Raw genomic sequence first — 17312 nt, forward strand, 5'->3', positions numbered from 1 at the left:
TTTTTCTGCCTCATAAATCTCTTTTGTCTCCTTCTCACACTTTTTTCCTTCCTTCTGGTACATTCATTAGTCTTCATCCTTTAATTACCCTTTGTTTCTCCCAGTCCCTTGGGCTGTTCATTGCTCTCTGTCTCTTTTTCTTTTGGCTCCAATAACCACCATTAATCCAGAGATGAGATATTCAATCTTGATAAGCAGCTGTTTTTTAGCAATTTGCTATCCACTAAAAGTGCAAACTGCTCTTTGAAAAATCTCATGATAATTCATTATTCTGCCACAGAGTAAGGTGAAATACAGGGCAAAGAGTTTGGTCAGGATCCACAGTACCTATTCATAAAAGGAAAACTTTTAAATAAAACAGAGAAGAACCCTCTAATGTGTTTATCAGGTGAAGAATTACTACAAGAAAGACAATATGTAAGAAATACAATTTTCTCTTGCTTCAATCTAAGTTTTGTACTGATAATGTGGCCATCATAAGGAGACCCAAATGTATTTTGGAACCAGAACACAGGAGTGTTTACCTGATTAATTACCTGCTTTGTGTATAGCACACATCCTGATGATCAGTGTCCTGAATCCAGATGGCATTACTTTTGAAAACCTCACTTGAAATGAGAATTCAAAATTGGAAAGTTCACATAAAGAGCCTTGAACAGCTGTTGCAGCAGAGGCGATAAAGCAAGCACATTTTTACATGGGATAAGGAATTCAACAGTAACTTTCCAGAAGATATATTCTTTTTCATTTCAGCCTTCCAGTTCCATGTGTAATGGGATTTAAGAACTATCCATTTATAGGGTGAGGAGGACTGCAAATCAGGTCAAATGCAGTTCAGCTTGTCAGTTCTGTGCTTCAAACTCACACAACGAGAGAGCTGGACCTTGACAGGCAGTTTGGAAAGGCAGCTATTTAACAGTAACTGGAGTTCTCCAAAAGTCTTACTGAAAGCTTCTCAACAGGAAAACATAAGCTGGTACAAAATTAACCTGGATCTAAGGGCTGTGGAATAGAGGGTGTGGACTGTACCTCCTTACACACAGAGTAACTTTGGGCAAAGTGACTTTCAGGAAAAGCCCCTGAGCTTGCAGAACCTGTGTATCCACATTGTAGAATATTCATTCACAGTCTCTCAGAGAAGAAAACAGATAAAGGATTCCTTTACATGAGGGTAATAAATGCAAAACCTGCAAACTGAGGACATATTTTGGGTGGCATGTTGAAACAAAGCCAGGGAGAATAATCACATGCAGATTTTTATAGTGATGTTTGCATCTCTTGCCATCATTATCAGTGCATCCCTACCCAACAGGCTGTGAAGCCAACAGGAAACTCTCCATTAGGATCAGTAGAAATTGGATAAGGTCCCAGTTGCTTCCCTCTTCTGTACTGCTACTGTGGCCTTAAGTGTATTTCCCATCAAACTTCATTATGATGAGCTTGGGCATTGAACTAAGCCCTATAACATTGCTCTGCAATGCTTCCTGTTCCCTTGGTGTCTGACAAATCATGCTTGTGAATTTGGTTGATTGATTTGAAAAAATTGAAGGAAAAAATGACAATAAAAATAAGCAAAGTAAGGAAACAATATCTATCAATTCATTGCTTTAAATTATTTTTTCCAACAGAAAGGATCATCACTTTCTTCAATCTGTTTTGTATTTTGTGTCTCTATGTCACATTTAATTGATATATTGCAAAATGCTGTGGTTTTACATGACATAACTGTGTGTACAATGTACTGTGCATTTGACATACCTTGTTCACAGTAGGTACCAGTTGTTCCAAGAGGACAGTGACATGTGTAGCCACCAGGCAGTGGCACACAGGTACTGCCTTGCTGACACAGATGTGGAGGATCATGCTCAGGATCACACACTGACACAGTTTCTGTGCAAAATGCACCTTTCCATCCAGCAAGGCAGTCACAGCTATGGAGGGTAAGTGAAGGGAGACAATGTAACAGTATTATCAAAAGAAATCAGCATGTCAGTAGCAATCTAATCAAGAGATTTTCAGGTTTGGATACCTATATTCAATAACCTGATTCAAAATGGTTAACAAGAAAACAGTAGCAACCAAGTCCCTCATTTAACTATTTGATATGTTAATTTTATTATAAAAGAAAAATGTACACAATAGGAAATATTTTATTTTGAATAGTAACATTACAATATTAGCATCTGCTTAAAAAAAAAAGGCTTGTAGCTTTCACATGTTTGTTTTGCTCTACAAATAATTCCAAAAGGCCCTGGCTTCATAAACCAGGAGGAGTTAAAGGGGGCATTAAAAGGGAAAGGTAAGCAGCAAAAAGCAGTCATAAAAATAAAAACAGCATAAGGGAATTGCTAACAGTTACAAATTTTAGCTACTAAAATTTGAGTCTGTCAGCAACTGCCTTTCACTTAGTCATTGGTAATTTTCTAAATTCTTATAACTGGCATATCAGATGCAGGTTTGTTGAAGCACTTGATGGAAAAGAGGATAGTAGGTATGGCCATGAAAGAGTGGCAACCTGGGTTTCAGATATCTATGACTGTAAATCTGTACCAAAAGTAAATTTTCTAAACTGACTGAATGCCTTTCTTTCATCCAGGCCAGCGAACAAACCCAAAAAAGTCACACTAACCTATAAATTTAAAACTAGTATGAATTCTATAGAAATTGTTGAATACAGAATACACTTGGTGTTGCTGTATAAAATGCCCTCCTTACTAAAGAGTTAAAATTACATATATTAGACCTATTTTTATTCTATCACTTTTTATCACTTTATAAAAATATTATTAAAAAATTATTCTCCTGAATAAAAACACATGGATTTTTTCACTGGAAATTTTCTCTCTCAAGGCTAAGACAGAAAACTTATATTTTGGTAGGTCCATGTCTGTTTGGTTTTTTGTTTTGTGCAAACTCTCGAATTTTTCTTTGCACTGACTGGGTTGCACATCCTCCATTATTCAGCCCACTGTTTCTGCATAAACATAATGAGGAGCTTCTGAAACTGCTGTTTCACCAAACCTTCAGATCAGACAACATGTAAACAAAGCACAGCCAACAAACTCATCAGTGATAAACAGACATTTGGAATGAAGGGGAAAAGAGGACAGGACCTTGCAAAAGCAAAAGCACCTCAATTCATCAAAGTCAGCATCAGAATGCTTTCTGTCTCAGCTATAAATGTTATGCTTTGATGCATGAAAGCTGCTGAGAAGGGATTTAACTCCCTGAGTGCAAACAGCAGTGCACCTTCCTTGTGCCTTGAGGGAGGCTGCTGGAGCTGATGCTGCTGCTCTTGGGCATCATCCATGGGGCTTCTTTCCCTTTCCCTGGCTTGTGTCTGCATATGTCTTTAAATTTCTTTTAATTCTTGTCTCTTATGACCTAACAGAAGTCAGGTTTTTAAATTAATTTAAAATTATTTGCACAGAGCTGAAACTGTTTGCTGGCCTACAGTAGCAATGATCTGTCAACAAATGAAGCCTATTTACCAAGCCTAAGCAAGCTGGACTGCTGTTGAGAAGCTAGATCCAAAATTTCCTAATCTTTACAGACATGAAGGAAGTGGAAATGTTTTAAGTATTTTCCAGCATGTGGCCTGCCATGCTGGTCTAGTTTTCTCTATGTCTTCCTGATTTTGGTTGCTTGTTTTTCCAGACCAGGAGAGCCTAATAGCTTACACTAGTGACTTGACTCTCAGGGATTTAAAAACCTATTTAGAATCACATAGAGTGGTTTATTCAGGTTCAAAGTTCCTTACCAAAAGCCAAAATGAGCTCTCAAACAAATAACACAGTTTCTACATAAGCAAGGAGGACAAGTGTATGTCACTGTTGTTTATGAACCAAAACCCAAAAGTTTTTTATCAAAATTCAGGCAACAATAAAAAAAAGTAATGAAAAGTAATCTTACACATAAAATATGTAAGAAGTGTGTCTGTGTGTTACTACATAAAATCCTGATCAAACTTGAACTTTATAGTGAAATAACTAAAGATCCTAAAGGATTAGTGAAGAATTGAAAGGATTACTTAGATCCAAAATGAAACAAAAAACATTCTTCCATTAGATATGAAAAATAGGCAATTTAAAATGTTGTTCTCAATGCTAACAAATATGGAATTTCCCATAGCTATGCAAATGGGAAGTAATCTTATAGCAGAAAAGGAGGTGTTCAAGTCTGCACATTTGGACACCTGAATTTAGGATTCTATATGCAAGATGGGCATATACTCAATGGAGATCAGAAGCTTCATTAATTAATCAAATTAGTTAGACCAGCTGAGATTAGGCAGATGTTTAGTGACATCTGAAACTCCCTAGAGTATCTTGTCTGACCTCCAAACACTTCTCCAGGAGGAACTGAAACATATCTCAACATCATTTAGGTATCCCAGATAGTGCAGGACATTTGAAATCCATATAGGCATGTATCAGCCCCATCAGGTTGCCCAATCCTCTGGAAATTTCTGGATACAGTCCTTGAATTTGTTTTGCAGTGGAAAAATTCTGAGCAAGGAAGGAAATTTCTAAATAAGAGTGGTTTCAAATTCACACAGTGGAAAACCAGAGCATTAACAAAAACCAGTCTATCTTCAGGCTGGAAGGTAAGGATGGAGCCTGAAGAAAACAAGATTGGAAGTGAATCAGCTGTATTTAAACAAAGAGAACCATGGAATGCTGTAAAAGTGTCCTATTAAATAAGGCAAATTGGATTAAAAATCTTAGATAGCAAATTCACCCCCAAAACATAACCTTGTATTGTTTTAAACCATGATTATTAAACAGAGAAATGTCTTTTCCCTTATAGAGTATGAAAGTTATGTCCTTGTGTTCCATATTGATTCTGTAGTTGCACTGCAAATTATTTTAATTGAATCTGGCCTAATAATGAGACTACAGAAGCTCCTTTTATGGGCCACCCCACACATATGGGGTATGATTTAATTTCTGAAACCTGAGTGGCTGTTCTCTTTGAAAGCTAAAAAGTACTGAGAAATCCACATGAGGCTTGGAGATATGACAAAAAATCATTCAAGTCCCAAATTCTTCTGAAGCCACAGCTGATGGCCAAACATCTACCCAGGGGTGTCTGAAGTGACACTACATGCTCACATTTAGCTGACTGGATCCTTTCCATTTTGTCTGATCTGTTCAAAGAGCACACAAGATACACTTTTTTCTTACTTCACCAACAAGAAGTAGTCATAACACCTAGCAGACAATCTTGTTACATGTAATTTTCTATTGTCCATAATTTTGTGCCACAAATAAAATAATAAGGGATATTATTGTCCCTTGAAAATTATATACTTAATTTTATTATTCAAGTAATTACCTTTTTTTTTTTTGTTAAAACACAGCAGTTGTGCTCTGTTGCTGGCCAGCATGTAAAGATTAATGCTGCATATTTCTCTTTCTATTTAAATCAAAGCATTATCCCTATAGCAACTGAATCTACAGCTTAACAGCACTGCACACTTTCTGGCAGTGTGGTGAAAGGAAGACATAAAAATAGCTCAAAACAGCAACCAAAACCTCTGGAGAGATCTCATTTCAGCAAAGAAAATATTTGAACACAAATCCAGTTCCCTCAAGGACTCTGCTCTTCAAAGGAACACGGATGATTTGAAAATAGAAAGAAGTTCCCTCTGAGAAAATATATTGAGACAATATTGACAGCAACTGCACTTTGACAGAAATTAAATCTAAGCTACATCCATTTGGCAATGCTTCACTTTTTCTGCGAGAGGAAAAGGTGGCCATTACTGGCACATGCACGCACATATACCTGCTGTGTGAAGATCTACCTGTCCTGAGACATGGGGACAGGAATAGAATTCAATAGTAGGTCACTATAAATTAAAGGCAAACAAACAAACAAACCACAGAAAAACCAAATTAGGCCCTCCTTCCCCCCATCCCTCCCCCCTTCCCCCAATGCCCCAGAAATTTTAGAATAATCCCTAAACTAATCTGGAATACAAACTGTAATGATGAAAAAGAACTTTGCCTATAATACCAAGCTTGCTATGTTTTCCTGTCACCAGCTGCCATTCTAGCCTGCCACCTGCTTTCCAAATGTGCTCTGTGTGCTGCTGGTGGTGGTTCACCTTATGGACATGAAGGTGACTTAGCACAGCTGAGTAAATTGCTGAGGCAAGGTTTTAGGTGGGGTGGGAGTGGGATGTTTCAGCCCACATTTCTGCTTTTTTTGTCTTGCACTTTTGGTTGTGTATTGCCTCTAATATGCTCACAAGGGGAAAGGCAACCATTATCCTTTCTTGTTCCTCAGAAAGATCAAATGTCAAGGGTTTAACAGCTCTGGGAGGATCCTGCAAAGTGCAACAGCTGTGACATGCAATAGTGCAACAATCAGAAAGCAATTCCAAATTACGTTTTTTAAAGCATTTCCTTAATTACTGTATTTAGGAGAATATAAATACACTCGCAAGGGGAATGGGGAGCAATCTGTGTGCTAATCTTGGGGTCAATTTTCCCAATATCAGTACAGTTTACTAGCTCTAGAAAGAGGCTTTTTGTACAAATTTTCTTATAGGTGAAGATTTGTGTCACAGGCAGCAAACCCAATTACCATATAATTCTCTCTCCAACACAGAATCAGTAGATTGTTTTTGGCTTGACAGATATGCAAATGTTTTCCTCCATAGCACACAGAAGGACAGGTTTTTATTGTTTTAAGAAGCATCATACAGAGGCTCCACAGTGCAAAGCCTTTTTTCTCATTCAAATCTGTCTTGCTGTCTGCAATGTTTTCAGTCAGTATCTTAAAAAGTTTTAAATCAGCACTTTTCTCTTTTTAAAAAATTTATGCAAATATGTGGAAATAAATGAACATGTGAAAGCACATAAGAGGAAGCAAGCATAATTAATCTTGGCAGATACTTTTAAAATAAAAAATCCTCATCAGCAAAGGTATTACAGCTGCGTTACAAAGTAATTGAAAACAAAATTTATTACAATGGAAGTGTTGACACTCAACAACAATTTGGAACTGCAAATGTGCTTTCTCCCTCTGTGCATACAGCCTGGGCACTCAGCTCCATCTACACTGAGAGACAAGTGTAGATGGAGCTGAGTGCCCAGGCTGTATGCACAGAGGGAGAAAGCACATTTGCATATCCTTCCTTCCTTCCTTCCTTCCTTCCTTCCTTCCTTCCTTCCTTCCTTCCTTCCTTCCTTCCTTCCTTCCTTCCTTCCTTCCTTCCTTCCTTCCTTCCTTCCTTCCTTCCTTCCTTCCTTCCTTCCTTTCCTTCCTTTCCTTCCTTTCCTTCCTTTCCTTCCTTTCCTTCCTTTCCTTCCTTTCCTTCCTTTCCTTCCTTTCCTTCCTTTCCTTCCTTTCCTTCCTTTCCTTCCTTTCCTTCCTTTCCTTCCTTTCCTTCCTGTTATGAACACAATAAATTACTATAGTTATTAGTCTAGGGACAGTCTGTGCTGTGTCTAAAAACATATATATACATATTACTACTACATATATTACATATATATGACATATAATACCTATATACATATATATATATATTACATATAATACATATATATTACTACATATATACTTACTAAACAGTAGAGCCACTTTCTATGCACTTGCCACCATTTCTGCATTTTATTAAACTGCATGGGGAATCTTTACATTGTCCAACACTGCGACCAGAATTGGGGTGTCCTTCTGGAGTTCCTGGTGCTTTAAACCCTTTCTTAAGGCTGGTGCGAACTTGAACATCAAAAATGCAGCCTCAAAAATAGAAAGAGAGAAAGAAATTAAGTTTAAAATAGATAGAAAAAGGCAAAACAAACTGAACAACAGGAGAGTGTCAGCCCTCAGTGAATGGGTTCCTCCAGAATATCTTCAGTGAATGGCAACCATTCCATCTACAGGAGATAAAGGTAGACCAGCTGTTTTCTGTTCAGGCAAATGAGTGGATGACCAGAAGTCCTTAATTTAATGGTGGGTAAAACAAAATAAATAATTTCTTAAGGAATAGACCAGAATATAAATTCAGTGACTAGGTGCAATTTTGTGTTTACACACTCATGCTCTTACAGGAATGTGTCTATATCAGAAAAAAATAGTCACAAATCCCCCAAAAATATAAAACACCAAAAAACCAACCAATCAACCAACCAAAGCCCCAAAAACCTAAGGAAAAAAAAAAAACAGACAGCAAGAAATCTACTTAATATAAAATATAATAGAATCCAGATGACATCAAATAATATAATGCAAGTAAGGAATGTGGACTTGAATTTCCATAGGCTGAAAAGGACCCCTTCAGGTAATGACTCAAATTCTTCCCTTCTCAAGTGACTGCTTCAGTCCTTGGTACATGCAGATCATGTCACACATGACATTTTTAGGTTGAGGTAGATTGCTTCTTCAGGCCCTTAATCTCATAAAATAATTTAAAAGATTAACATATACTAGCAAGGTAAACACTTCTGGGCCCATTGCTCAGTCATGTGGCCAAGTGACCTGGCATAGTCACAATTTTATTATCAAACTTTTATTGCTTTCCAGAAGAGTACAGCTGCATGCAGACTGCCATTGGGAAACGATTCAAAGACTATTTTCAAGTCCCTGAACACACTAAAGAATTGTTTGGGAAAACAATAATTCTCATAAATATTTGTCAGGGAATGTTGTAATAATTGATTTGTAAAGTTGTTTTGTAAAGATGGTTGAATGCCAGGGCCTGGATCCATGCTCTGATTTTTTTTGGATGTCCATTGGTATCCCAAGTGAAAGGAGGAGTGAAGCAGAGGTGTTCCCTGCTTGCTCCTTCCCAGCAGCTCCTGCCTAGCCTGTGAGCTTTCCAGGGACTGCCCCTTTGGAGGGACTTTGCTCTTCCTGGTGGTGTCACAGGATTGTCAGCCTTACTGAAGTCATCAGTACTTCTGGATACTTTTTATGGCTCTATGTGCTTATTTCTATACTGCAAAACTAAAGATGATGCTATATAATTTATAATATATATCTTTTTGGAGCAAATCCTAAATGACCTTTCAAAATGTACCCCAGCATCCAAGTGATGTATAGTCACATTTAAAGGTAGCCTTAAACATATTTGAAATGTCATCCAGATCTATACATAAATATATATACAATTTCAAACTAAAAATCAGGTTTTAAACCACATTAGTTAAACTAGTACATAAATGCATTTGAAAATGCTCAGAGCTTTCTAAAGATGATTTAAAAAATTTAGCTGAGACATTGCAAATTCGTACAGCGCCTGAAATCACAGGAAGAGTTGGAATTTGGCAGTGCATATCGAGGCTCTCTGCTTAATATTAGAATCAGGGAAAGGATATGATATGGCAATGGCAAGTAATCATTACACTGTTTTTAAAAGCATCACTTAACATGAGGTTTTGCACAATTCACTGAAATCATGAAAGAAGTAGACTTGCATCTGAAAGACCCAATGAATATACAATGTGATTTTTTTCTAGTTGCATAATTTTTTTTAACAAAATATAAGTAATATCTACAAGCAAGATAACTATTTTAACCACAGTTTCATGATATTGAAAGTAGCTTTCTTAGGCTATTTCCATATTTCACACATTTTGTAGCTCTGTCTATATTGACACATAACTGTTAATTCAGAAACTCCTAATAAGTAACTTAAAAATAACCTAGTTTGATGATTATTTCCGATCTTTGTATTATTGTTTCTTTGCTTTTTACTGGGTTGTTTTTCTAAGCTGCCTTATGCTTGGTAAATCCTAACTAATGTTTCATCTCTTTATCAGCAGCAGATAAAGCATGTTCTGTTCTCCTGGGTCTTGCTGCAGTGCTAAGAAAACGCAGCCCAGAGCTCTGCGTAAACAATGGAAAGCACAGCCAGTCCCCAAGGACTTTAAGGTCATCATGGAAAATAAACTGGCATTTGTGTTGATGACTCGTTTGAGTGTACCAGCCACAGTTTAACTGCGCCATCTGGGTTAGGAACAGTTCTTGAGCACTGGCAAACAAAGCATGTAAAAGGTGCAAGAGTGTTTTGGCCCAGCTAAGTTAAGCTGAATCTTTTATTTAATGAGTCAGAGCAGCAATTTGAGCCTATTGTAGCAAGAACTACACAACCTTCTGCAGAGGGATCAGCTGATGAATGTGCCTTGTTTCTGACCTGAATTTCCTTAGCTCTGCCAGTTCTGGGCCCCTTTTAATGAGAGGCTGCCAACTATCCTGAATACTGGAGAGGTTTCCTGACACAGCCAAGTTTACAAGAGGAACTCGAAGTTCCCGACTTTGTGAGTTAAACTTGGCATGATCCTGAACATCAGTTTTATGCAAGTAAACAGAAATCAGACACCAAGACTGTGCACTCACAGATGGCATACTACTCTTTTTTTGCAATCTTTTGAATTGTGGCTTCTCAGACCACACCTAGGCCTATTATTGACCTTTTTCACCATCAATTTGTTTTATAGCTTTCACCCCAGTCAAGCAGAGCTCATAAACCACTTAAGAACCACTAACAATGGATTAAGTTAACTTGAGGGATTGTCATAAAATATATTATTTCACTGCTCAGCTTTACTTTTTGTTTGTTTTTTCTGATATATCCTTATTGCACAAAGAATTTTCCCTAGAATTTCTTGCTAGGGTCCCTTGCTAATTTGACTAAAAAGTACACAAAGCATGCATTTTCAAGATATACTAAAAGTGCAGCAAGAGAACTGACAGAAATAGATACACTGATAAATATTTTGTATCTGAATGAAATACTGAATTTACAGATTTCTTAAATCCTACCTATCCTTAAATGCTTTGCTTTCCCCCTGTCTTTCTTTGCTGTTTGTGAGTAATGGGGTGTTGGAGTGCTGGTCTAAAAGATGGCCCTGAGTGTGACTACTCAGGTCTTCTGAGCTGTGACCCAAACACCCAGAGGTACCTGTGTGAATAATACAGCACTGACTAAAAGCCAGTTCAGAACTCACTTTCCTTCTGTGACATCGGTGGTGCAGGAACATAAAGATAAGTAGTCTTAACCTTGGCAGGCTTGTCCAGTATTCTAGCTTATTCTGAGCTTAAACTTTGACTGAAAGGCTATGTTTGTATCCATTTGGAACTCAACCGTGTGCTGGGTTTACTCTATTTTTAAAAAGTGACTACAGTACCTGCAATTTTATTTACTTTGCAAAATAATTTATGTGAAGAGATGGCTCTTTCAGCATGAAAGAGGTTCTTCAACAGTTCAGCTCTGTGGAAAGAGTTTCTTTAGCCTATTTACTCCTCCTTTTAATAATATTTGCTGCCAAACAACAGATTACTTCTATAGCCATGCTTCATCCTGCTTAGGAACGGGACCACAGGAAAAATCAATTGCTCCTCTTTCTCTGCTCCTCACTTATTGATGGCTAGAGACTGCATCCTGCAGTCATGGTAGCAGAGAGCATGAAACATCAGAACTCTCCCTCTTTTGTCCCTGACACCAGATTTCTCTCTGCCTCTTTCAGAGATGGAAGGGCTTGAAATTCAGCTGTAACTTCCAGCTTTTCCCAAATAATTCTCTGTCTTATTTTGTGTAGGTGAGTCATAGTGCTGAGTTGTGCAGACCTTTGAACATGAGTCAGTTGGTTTTGTGCTCCCTTTTCAGATTGTCCATTAATGACCAAGCTGAGTCTCTTTGGCCACAAGACCTTCAGCTACCTAAACATCACATTTGAGTTTTGACAGCATCTGCAGTGTGCTCAGAAAACTCTCAAGGTCCCTTAATTACACTGTTACAGGAAGTGAAAAAAAGCTAAACACTTGAGTAAACCATCCCATTTACAAAAAGCTCCTGGAAGCCTCCAAGGAACCTCAAATTCAGATTAAGTGCAAAGAGCCTCAAAGCCCACATGAACTTGGCTGCTTCATCTGAGGTTCACCTTTACCAGTTTCTTCAGCTTGTCATAGGGACTGAATGAAACTTTGCACATTGCTTACAGTACCATCAACCATCCTTCAGCCTTTCAAAAGAATCTTTAGGTGCTGATTTTCTAAATTAAACATTCCACAACTTTTGATTATTAAATGACAATTTTTAAAAAACATTTGTGTTCAGTTTCCTCCTTCTCTGTGGAAATGTCTTGAACAAGTGCTAAAGGCATGCAGGTCAGGGTAGGAATGCTCTGAAACTGTAGTTGTACAGAGTAAAAATCCTAAATTATTGCACACTGACACTGGGGACATTTAGTCTGCAGCAGTAAGGCTGGTCTCAATGCTTCTTCATCCATTTCTTACAAAAGGAGAGGTACACTCTGGTATTGGAAGCAAAAGGGTTTTAATAAATCATGTCTTTAAAAGGAGCCAACAGCAGGGTTCCAAAACTCTGAGTGGTTTAATCTACTATGTTCTAGATAAATTTATCTTGGCTGTCACTTCCAGAGTTTCTGTGAGATCCCTACAGCTGCAGTTTGGCTGAAGTAAAATAATTCAAAATTTTCTCCTCTGTTAGTGGTATTGTCATTCCCACTCTGGAAAAAGAATCTGTGGAGGTTTATTTCTTATCCTGAAGATCCTGAGAACTGGAACTGGGGAGATTTCTGAGCTAGAGGAACAAATGAGATGCTGACTATGTAAGAAAACACTGGAGGAAATTGATCATAGGAAGATGTAGATTCCTTAAAAGTCACTGTGCTCTGGAGAACAGAGACAAGCTGCTGCTGGGAGCAGGAGCATGGAATAAATTGGCAAATGTAATAGTCTTAATACTGTAAATGCTAGGGACAAAGAGAACACTGTTTATGTGCTACATCTTTCCCAAAATTTTGCAGTAACATCTCTTGTTAAAGCGCATATAAAAAATAAATAAATAGTATGGTAAATAACAGTGCATGAACTTTGAGGCTTTTTAAAAATTATTCATATTGAATTTGTAGAAATTTGGTCATCACATTTGGAACATGAGCAACCTGGAAAACTCAAAATATTTGTGCTTAAGTAAAGCATTAGAGATTCCTGTTAGTCACCCCTAACTAATGTCTATAAAAAGGCCAAAAGTACTTCACAGATATTGACCCTATGAAGTCACACAGACATTATGTTTTGTGATATGCCAATTTTCAAGCTGCTAAGAGGCTATGAAAGGTATAACTACAATCCATGATTCCTGAAAAGACAGAGAGAGACAGAAGAGATGTTAATTCATATGACATTCTGAGGGAGAAGGTGACTATACAATATGAAACTGAATTTGGGGAAATTTGAGTGTCAGAACAAAAAGTGAAGTAATGGCTGGAAAGAAAGCAGGTGCATGGGCTTAATGGAAATGCAGTGTTTTAGTGCATTAAAGTGAGTCTTATTGCTATGCCTGACTTTCCTAACATACCCTCAGTTTCATAATTGAAAACTCAAACTCCGTTTTACAATTGCAAAATGTTTTCTTTTCATTTGAAAGGCTTTCAAGTACTTAAAATTAATTGAAATTTTACCTTGTAAATATCAAGGACTTTGTTTCTTTGGAAGTAAAGAACAAAAATAAAGTGTTAGGAACAAGTCCTTTGCTTCATTGCTGATCTGGTAGGAGTTGAAAACAGATTAATAAAGCTTCAATATCAGTTTTAAGGTAAAAATTTAAAAATTATTATCTGCTTGATAAATATTTACAAAAGGAATTAGCTAAGTCCTGTCTCGAGACCTAGATCATAATGCCAGGAAAAAAAAAATCAGATTTCTTTTAGAAAGAAGTTTTCAGTGGGAAATCTGTTACCCAAACTAGCACGGCCAGTCACAGTGGGAGCAGAATCTAAACTGCTTCAGAGAAAGGAAGTCCTTTTGAATTGATGCTGTAGAACAGGGACACACAAGAAGAGATTACATGGCAAACATCGCAATGGAAAACTTCCATTTTAGCAGAAACAGAAATTATTAAGATTATTTAGCACAGCTTCTTTTTGCATCATAATTTCTTAGTTATCGTAGTGAAATAATGAAAAAGCCACAGGAAATTCAGCCAAGGAGATTCTAGTTTGTTTCCTGATAAGACAGAGATTGTTTCAGTTGCCTATGAAAGAAAGATATACCATGTGATGCATGTATTAAAAGGAATGGAAAATGGTGCCATCTTTACCTTGAAAGCCATTCTTAAATCTGGGTCCCTTTGGCAGGAGTTCTGGAGTATACTCACGATAGCCTCCTAAATAAAACTGACTGAAGACATTGAGTCCAACCAGCCTCCCAGGAGAAGTGACAGTTTTATTCTTCTGATCGTCCACCTTTCAATGAAACATTAATACTTGTTACAACAAAGGGATTTGCCTTTATTTGGGAACTCCTAGTGAAGAAAATCCTCCCAGCTTTATAGGGAAGCACAAAAAGAAAAAAAAAAAAAAAAAAGAAAAAACACAGAGAACACTTTCATCCAAAGGCTGTCTTAGGGGTCTCCTTCTTTTTTACCTTCAGCCAGCCTTTCTGGAGATTTCTGCCAAGACGGATGACGTGAATATTGAGTGTCAGATCAAGTGGTTTGCTAATGATTGTTGCTGTGCCAGAACCTAGATTGTAGCTATATACCACTCTCCCATTACGTAGGCCTAACTCCAAGAAATCATCTCCATTCAGACCTGAAAAAACAAAAGAAGGATAGCTACTTATTCCAGGATTTAGTGAACATCAGTATGCAAAATATACTCCAAAAATAGTAGCCAGAAAGCTTATGAGTTTACTCTACATTTCTAATATTCTCTGTTTAACTTGTAATACTATTTCCAGCATTCTTGTGTATTTAAAATAGAAACTGCAGAGATTTTAAACATTTATAGGATTTTTGACAGAAGATTTTTTTTCATACTACAGTTAAGTGAGTGATATCCACAAACACTGTCAACTCTTCAATCCTGGGGGATTTTGCAGTCATTGCTGTTCCTTCTCCCCCCGGAATAAAAATAAATTTTCAACTTCTTCCAAAATCTTAAAAAAAAAAAAATTCAAGTTGCAGGTGAGAACAGGCCCTGACTTAATCCTGTTCTAGGATGCTTTCAGCTTTCATTCATTATAGGTACTTCAACAGCCTCCAAACCAGAGGACACTGCTGCCCTGAGGCAAGGGGAGTAACGGGGACATGGCTCTGATGAAGCTCTAGCAGCTTCTATCAAGCTCCTTCAGCTGCCCTTGACTCAGCAGCACCTGTAGATTTTATTTCACCAGCCCCTGATTAAGGCAGCTCTAGGAGGTTCATTGATGGAATTTCCTTGGTCAGCCAAGCCTTAATTCTTTAAGCCTTCTTAACTTTCAGGTTAGAACTGATTGATTTGCAAGTTTGTAGTAAATAATTTAATTTCTTTACATTGAAGGATTTTAAGTCTGACATAACGCCCATGAGTAAGAGTTCAATTTCTGGACCTGGTCATGCAAAATAAACACATTTTTACACTGTCATCTTTAAAGAGCATTCAGTCTCTCTCCTCATGGAGGCAAGGGAGGAACCACCATTGTTTAGAGAAAACCTGATCAACTTGTTTCTTTTTATCAACCCCAACTGTTCGTTTTTTATGGTAAAAGAACCAGGATACAAACAATGGTGAAAGTGAAGAATGCTCTCACTTGTGCCTTAGGATGACCTGAATTGAAATCCAGAGCTATCCATTTCTTTTTACAACTCTCCTGTGAATTCAATCAATTCAGTGCTCAATTTCATGTCCATACATGGCATTTTATTTGATATTTTCTTCTGGTTTCATAAGGCTGTATTGTTTTGTATTTGTTTCAGGGAAGGTCTCTTCCTATTTGTTCCTCCAGTGTCACATGATGGCCCTCATTTAAAATGTGTGTTTTGATGCCCCTGTCTCAAATGCATGGGGAATTTTCTTCATTTGCCAAAGATAAAAGTAAGCTTTTCCCCAGGAAACAATGCTACTTATATTGTCCTCCCGCTGAAGCTCTGCACACAGCTGCTTCACAGCCAAAACTGCCATATTCCCCTTATCTCATATCCTGGAAATGAATCTGTTTTATTGTGCTTTTTCTATACAGAAATTTGTTTTTTCTTTAGAGTTACTATTCTGATGCAATGGGAATTTATAGAAAAAAGAAAAATAAATCCTTATTCCAAAGAATATAAATCCACTGCCTCTGTAGAAAGTGTGCAGGTACTTCAGTTGTATGGAACACAAGCACTATTCATTTTTTATTACAATGCTTTGTTCATTATTTATTAATAACTGAATGAAATCCCATTGCTTTCAGTTACACTGGCACGTTATCAGTGAAGGACTTCCAAACTGAAAATAACAATTCTCTTTTAAAAACCTTTACTAAAGTTTCTGTTTTCAGCAGCATCTACAATGTATGTATGTCATTTGACTGGAAAAACTAGGGGAAGCACATTAAAGACAAACTGTTATTTAAAAGGCTTTCTGATTTTTTTAAAATGCTTTTTCAGAATTAAAGTATGTTAAAGACATGCAATATAGCAGTGTCAGTACTCTGTAAAACTGGCTTGATAATGAAGATAATCATAGAATCATAGACAGTTGAGAGTTGGAAGGGACCCTAAAGATTATCTAGTCCCAACACCCACTGCCATGGGATACCATTGACTAAGTTGTTCAAGGTCTTATGGTCAAGGTCTTGAACTCTGTCAGGGATGGAGTAGAATAAAATAATGTTAATAGTTTGCATAAATGAGACAGCTTCTAACTTTAGCTATGCATTGGGACAGAATTTTATAATAACTCACAAGAGGTTAGCTATGAAATTGATGTCTGTGCTTTGGGCAGAGACAACATTGGAGGGGAATAAGGTAGGGTGCTGCAAGAGAATGTTAACTACAAGAAATGGGATGAATTGGAGAAAGGGGAAAATTCAAATGAAGTATTAAAAAGTGCTTCCTTACTGGAAGATCACTGGCTGGGAAAACCCTCATGCTTCTCCTGTTGAGGGTGCTATTGCTCAACACTCCGTAAATTGCTAAAACAGGAGCATCTTCTTTGTGAAATAAGTGGCATTCACTTGGTAAGAAACTGCTCTTGTTGTTAAAATGTGGGGTGCTCACTCTCCCCAACCATTTAAACTGAGGAGAAAATCACAAATTATCAACAGCACTTTACCATCACCTCCTTGTTCTGTGTTTTTTGAGCCTTGCCCTTGGCAGGTGTGCGGCTGCCCACCTGCTGTTTGACATGGGGATGCAGAAACGCCAGACTGCTGTACCACAGTGGTCACACACACACAGATGACATGCAAAGTAATAAAAGGCCAGGTTTCTGCCTGGCAATTGCATAACAAGCCCAGAATGCTAGTATTCTCATTAATAAAAATGACACCAGTAAAACTTCTTTTTTAAAACTCAGTTCAGCCAAATA

At 37.4% G+C, this 17312-nt stretch overlaps 1 protein-coding gene across 1 annotated transcript in view; it reads right to left on the reverse strand.

Moving 5' to 3' along the window:
• EYS (eyes shut homolog) overlaps positions 1-17312 on the reverse strand; it is a gene marked incomplete at both ends in the record, with an annotated part of 593802 nt that overhangs the window by 19199 nt on the left and 557291 nt on the right. The window contains 4 exons of the mRNA XM_084202609.1: positions 1759-1931; positions 7581-7755; positions 14081-14225; positions 14407-14573. Of these exons, the coding sequence (XP_084058735.1) occupies positions 1759-1931; positions 7581-7755; positions 14081-14225; positions 14407-14573 (660 nt within the window). The remainder of the gene's footprint in view (positions 1-1758; positions 1932-7580; positions 7756-14080; positions 14226-14406; positions 14574-17312) is intronic.

Source organism: Fringilla coelebs (assembly GCF_963513975.1).
Source record: "Fringilla coelebs genome assembly, chromosome: 3".
Classification (NCBI taxonomy): Eukaryota; Metazoa; Chordata; class Aves; order Passeriformes; family Fringillidae; genus Fringilla; species Fringilla coelebs.